Source organism: Malaya genurostris, chromosome 2 (assembly GCF_030247185.1).
Source record: "Malaya genurostris strain Urasoe2022 chromosome 2, Malgen_1.1, whole genome shotgun sequence".
NCBI classification, from domain to species: Eukaryota; Metazoa; Arthropoda; class Insecta; order Diptera; family Culicidae; genus Malaya; species Malaya genurostris.
Window position 1 is genome coordinate 119555929 of NC_080571.1, and position 6008 is coordinate 119561936.

The following is a 6008-nucleotide window of genomic DNA, read 5'->3' on the forward strand; positions in this document are numbered from 1 at the left end:
TGACGGAGAATTCACGAGAAATTTCGGTTCTCGGGGATGTTTATCCAAAATGTGTCTTTTTAAAGACCAGAACTGACTATAACGCATATTACATTTCGAAAATGTATAGTCGTAATGTACAGCGTCAGGAAGAAAATCGCGATTTCGAATATGTAAAGGGCCATGGCATCCAAGGTCTTCTACATAACCGAAAACTGCCTTTCGACAAAAAAAAAACAAGTGATTGCATCCATGTATTGTAAAACTGAAATGTTAGAAGATAAATGATATTACTTACTGAAGAGTTCGAATAACGATACATCCAAAGATTGGATTTTGTTCAATATATATTCCATTTTACTCACTTCGATCACAGTATACAAAAACCAATATGGCGTGCTATGTGCTTGCGTTTTACAAATTGATTCGGTACTTTTTACCGAACAATTCGCTAAAAATCGATAAATTACTGATCGATCAGCACGATTTCTATTAAATTTACCGAATAATTTCAAAGTGAAGACAGTTCGGCAGATAATTGCCAAATTTTCAGTACATGTTTTTGAAGAGCTGAATTTCGGTAACAAATTATGCTGAATACGTCAATTTTTATAAGAATAGCAGACTAATCGGTAATTTTGATAAAAATAATGAATTTTCCAGTAAAAATATTACCGAACTGAAAATCCGAAAATAAGTGTGTACGGTAGTTGTTTGACAGCTCAGCAATTACCGAACGATCGGTAATAAATTCAATTACCGAACTGATTACCGAACGTTCAGCGTTGTCGGTTCAGCTTTTGCAAATTCGGTAAAAAAATACCGAATTCTGCGAAATTTACTAAGTGTGTAAGTATTGAAACAAAACAATAATTCAACATTATACATTTATTTATTTCTATCTATGCTTCAATATCACCGAACAAAGTTCCTTCCATGAAATCCACGTCCTCGAGACTATCTTCGTCAGATAGATTACTAACTTTGTCATTGAAAAACGCTCCATTGGTGTTCTCACTCGAATAACTGACGGCATCTCCAACAGAATGGTTTGTTTTTGTTCTGGCCCGCACCCGATATAGAGTGTCGTCATACGTACATACAACTTTACTGGGATGATCCACAGGTTGCGGTTCCAGTTGAAATTCCTCTCGAAAGAAGTCATACACCAACTGCTTGTCTCTGGAAAGGTTGTTGAAAACAATTCGCTGTTGTCGGCTTAGCATCGTTTGTGCCATAAAAGTAAGATGATGGTGGAGCGCTTGGAACGTTATATCGGTGTCTGCTTGGGCTGTGATGCTAAGCCATCGTTGAATGCAGTCCAGGGGAGTTTTCTCGTAACCAGCAAAAAAAGCCGGGTTGGACAAAATCCCACGTGCAGCCATGACACCTACATGAAAAGTTAGAATGTAAGATAATTGTAAAATAAAACAGACGAAAAAATTGAGAGTATAATAGTTATAATTCTAAGTACTGTAGGGTCAAACGATGATGTATTATTCAAACTTTTTTTTATTTAACAATACATTTAATAATACACATTGCCTTAACTCTAAAATGACGAGGGCAATCTTATTTACACTAAAATTCAAACGAATTTAGTAAATTTTAAAGTGCAATAAAATGTCTAAAATTTGTCACATGTGCCATTGAAATCAAGTTTCATTGATGCCATATATTGGGCAATGATTGGTTAATTAAAAAGTTGACTGCCAAAATACTGGCAAGCAACATTAAGTCGGTCTTTAATTTCTCTTTCATAAACCAGATAATCGGTCGCTTTCGCGGTTCATATTCATCTCTTTACAGAGAAAGCATTCTACATTGCAAACAATCATCAAAACATCAAATTGTAGATTTTTTTTGGAGATTTTACAACAGCGCGGTAATGAATGATAAGGAAAGAAAACAAAAGCGGCCCTTACACGAGACAATATTATTGTCAATCCAAAGTATTGTCAATACCGTCAATCCAATTGACTTGGTAACTTGAGTCCGCATTTTTCGAGAAAATCAAGCGTTTGGAGCTTCAAATATTGCAAATGAACATTGAAATATTGAGAGATGAGTTCATTGCACATATTTGGTAGTTTCCTCTCTGGAGGGAAAGTATTGTCGGATTGATGAGCAGTTTTGATTTCTTGACAATATTTTCGTCAATCCAATGAAGTTTCCACTACACGATCAAAAGTATTGTCAATACTCCTTGTATTGACAATAATATTGTCTCGTGTGAGGGCCGCTTATCAATACTCTTCTTCCAATACGAATATTTTTGTATATTGCCATGGAAACCACGGCTAGTATTATGAAGTTGTTTATCGTTTCTAAACAAAGTTTACGTTGAAAAATCATGGAAGAACTTTCTGGTCCAAGCTCCAGTAAATACGTTGACCATACCCCGGATCATCTCCTTCAGCAACGTATCGAAGACATACGAAAACAACTGGACCAGACATACAACATCTTTGAGAATGCTAAGGAAGTTTTGTCCAATTTATCATTCGAAAACATCAGTGAAAAAATAAACGAAAAGGCGACTGCAACACACTCAACAGATGTTCTCGTAGTGGATGATAACGATAAAATCGACGTGATGAAGTCACTCGAAAAATTGAACGCCTACAAGCTTCCGGAGTGCCAAACGAATTTGGAAGGTATTCCTGAATTAGAGAAATTTTTTCAAGTAATGACTAACTTGAAAGAAGGAATGAAAAAAATTAATTTACACCACGAATCAATCACAGCACTAAATGCTGACATTGATACGTTAATGGAGCAAGGGAAGGATTATCCACAAGAAAAAGCACCAAAAAAAGACAAAACTCGACACGCTAAATAAACTCACCATCACAATTTGTAATATCGTACATCTTATCCGCATCTCGTAAACTAAATACATCACCGTTCACTACCACAGGAATAGATAAACTTTTTTTAATCTCCTTCAAAGCCTCCTTATCAACAGGAATGTTCGTATTTTCTGTTGGTGTCCTTCCATGAACTGTAATAAAAGATATTTTGCTTGCTTCCAGCTGTCGACACATGTCCACTGTAGCTTTCAGTGATTTTTGCAGTAACCGTACTTTTACAGAAACACTGAACGAACTCGGGAAATTTCTTCTCACGGTGGCCAACATATCAGCAATTATTTCAGGAGTCTTTAACAGGGCACAACCGTATCCGTCAGACATTGCCCAACGTTGTGGACATCCGCAGTTCAAATCGACACCGTCAACATATCTGTAAAGGCAAATAAATAAGTACAAAATTTATGCTGATGAATTCTCAATCATAGGCTTTACGGGAATGACATTTCAGCGGCTGAAAGAAAATCCACCGAATTATTAGCGGCGAATTGAACAACTAGCGGAGTGTCATCTGAAATGAAAACTCGTGAGAGTTAAGCACATCTCAACTTCATTGAAGTTTACCTTCATTGGTAGTAAACTCATTTAGACGGGCCTTTTCACTTCGGCAAAAAGAATCGGCCATTATCATACTTGTGAAAGCTAAGTCTACTCCAAATGAGCGAACCAAATTTCGAAACTCTAATCTGCGGGTCAGGAAAAAAATCAAATTCGTTAGCCCTGGAACGATTCTATTTTAACGCAATTTTCTTACTTGCTGTATCTTACCATCGGCGCACAAATTTTTAAATAAGTTCCTTGCCGGCGAGCACAATCGAAGAGCGATTCAATATTATGTTTTGGTTTAATCTAGAAGAAATAAGTATGTTTTATTGTTAATCTAGATAAACACTTTAACAATCTTTACCTCCATTGTTTAATTTCCATATACAGAATATAATAGGTAAAATTAAAGTTTTTGCTAGGTATGTTGCACTAGTCCCACAAATTTTATTTTAATATTTTAATGCAAAGAAAAAGTAAACATCAATTTTTGACAGTTCTTGAAACTTTTGACAAAATAAACATTTATAAGGTTTCTAGTTTCAAGAGAGCCATTAGAAAAGGTCATATCTATAAGAAGTTGCCTCTGCTTCCCGCATAGCGGTCCGCATATGCATGGCTGTCAGACGGCTGACTAAACGCTGCCAGCTGGTAAAATATAGCTGGCAGACATTCTGGTGACCGACTGCCTCACCGCTGGCAGTTATACAACTCAAACGATACAACCGTGTCCACCAGGATTTTTCCACATTGAAATCTTTGACATTTTCAGCGAAGGTGAGAAGATGAAAACGCTCGGCTAACTTAGATACAGGCGACATTGTTTTGTCAAATAGGATTTGACAACCGTCACTGAATCAATTTTGGTAGCCGTCTGGTGGCCATGGCTGCCCAGGTAGCCAAAACGCTATGCGGGGGTTTGGCTACCTGGGCAGCCATGGCCACCAGACGGCTACCAAAATTGATTCAGTGACGGTTGTCAAATCCTATTTGACAAAACAATGTCGCCTGTATCTAAGTTAGCCGAGCGTTTTCATCTTCTCACCTTCGCTGGAAATGTCAAAGATTTCAATGTGGAAAAATCCTGGTGGATACGGGTGTATCGTTTGAGTTGTATTCCTGGCAGCGGTGAGGCAGTCGGTCACCAGAATGTCTGCCAGCCATATTTTTCCAGCTGGCAGCGTTTAGTCAGCCATTTGGCAGCCATGCATATGCGGGTTCCCGGTGGATGTTGTCGACCCGCATCGGCCCGATCATCGGGCCGATTATCGGACCGATTGAGCACGATATGGGGCCGATCGTAGCGCTTCGATCGGTCCGTCATCGGGCAATTCTGCACCATTTGCATCAACCGCGACGATCTGAAAAAGCTTTATGTTTACATTATGTATCGCTATAGAAACAGAGCGAGGGAACATCAAACAAGGCATTTTCGAGCCGACGTCTCCCCGATAGGGTGTGAAATACATTCTTTTGTTTCGATCATAGAGGCTTTGAACTTATGGTCATTCGCCTCTTAGGGCCAGAAAAACTCTGGCCCTATGTTCGGGGTTGAAAATCCAACCCCGATATATCTCATCACCTGAGTATTGGATATCCGCTCTCTGCTTTGGTATATCTTCACTCTTTTGTTCTACCGATACACCGACGACACGACCTGCCACTCGTCTATCAAAACTGTATCGTAAATTTAACTACCCCTCAGTAACTGGAAATGTCAAATCGAAAACGCTAGTGAATTTTTTTAAAGTGGCAGCACAAGTTGATATATTTATTGATTTTGAATAACAGTCACCATAACCTTGGTTACTGCATATCGAAGGCAAGATGAATGTAAACAAAATAAATTTCAGATCGGTTATTATATTACGGAACATTTTAATGGATTTACCTGACTCGAGCGGAATGTAAAAATTGAGTAGTATGAGTTATGTCTTTTATAAAGCCAAGTTCAAAATTCAGGTCTTGACTTGGAACCGTTGTGTGAGAAGGAAGACATGGAAATGGCCGACAACGAGCTGAGCGAAGCTAGTGCTCTGCGGTACCTGCATAACGTACGGTAAAATGATTTCTTCATTCGTAACCGAATGTTCGAAGTGAGCACACGCGTTTTTTTAACAATCGACATCGGTAAGACGAAGGTGCCTATCACAGCAGAGGCTGTAGTATAGGCATTAAATAAAAGTGATAAAAAGTAGCATCCCCGCAAGTGAGTTCTGTCTGTGCACCGGTTTTGTATCGGTATCAACAGTAGACGCTATTGTGCTATCCTCGGGCAGCAGTTATTTCTATTGTTTGCTACCCGCATCGCAGCAGCCAAATCCTGAGTCAAGGTCACGCTGAAGCACAACGAAGGAGTGAAGGAGCAACTCACCTAACAGCTTACCGTGACATACTGTTAAGTATTTTCTCAAACTTTTTCTTTCAACTTTTACTATTCATATATTTTCTTTTCATTTTATTTCTTTCTTTCTCATTTCAAGTGCGGGAGACTTCTTTACTCCCGCACTTTAAATATGAATATTGATGACAGTGGGGGTGTCTCGGAGGAGGGCGAAGCTGAACGAATGAACGAAGAACATTTAGAGGCTGAGTTTGCTTCCGAGATGCCATCTA

The 6008-nt window shown here is 38.7% G+C and overlaps 1 protein-coding gene across 3 annotated transcripts; it reads right to left on the minus strand.

Annotated features, from left to right (window-relative positions):
• Nucleotides 1–875: 875 nt before the first annotated feature.
• On the minus strand, nucleotides 876–3856 carry LOC131431774 (tRNA-dihydrouridine(20a/20b) synthase [NAD(P)+]-like). Of its 3 annotated transcripts, none has more exons than XM_058597650.1 (6): nucleotides 3757–3856; nucleotides 3604–3698; nucleotides 3414–3535; nucleotides 3285–3360; nucleotides 2828–3222; nucleotides 876–1369 (listed from the first exon to the last, which is right to left on the minus strand). In XM_058597650.1, the coding sequence occupies exons 1-6, from the start codon at nucleotides 3760–3762 to the stop codon at nucleotides 882–884; spliced, it is 1182 nt and encodes a 393-aa protein (XP_058453633.1). In that variant the 5' UTR covers nucleotides 3763–3856; the 3' UTR covers nucleotides 876–881. The 3 variants fall into 3 exon arrangements, with proteins under 3 accessions (XP_058453633.1, XP_058453634.1, XP_058453635.1); XM_058597651.1 differs by having other exon boundaries at nucleotides 3618–3698; nucleotides 3757–3814; XM_058597652.1 differs by having other exon boundaries at nucleotides 3414–3569; nucleotides 3618–3698; nucleotides 3757–3801.
• Between the last annotated feature and the right edge of the window lie 2152 nt (nucleotides 3857–6008).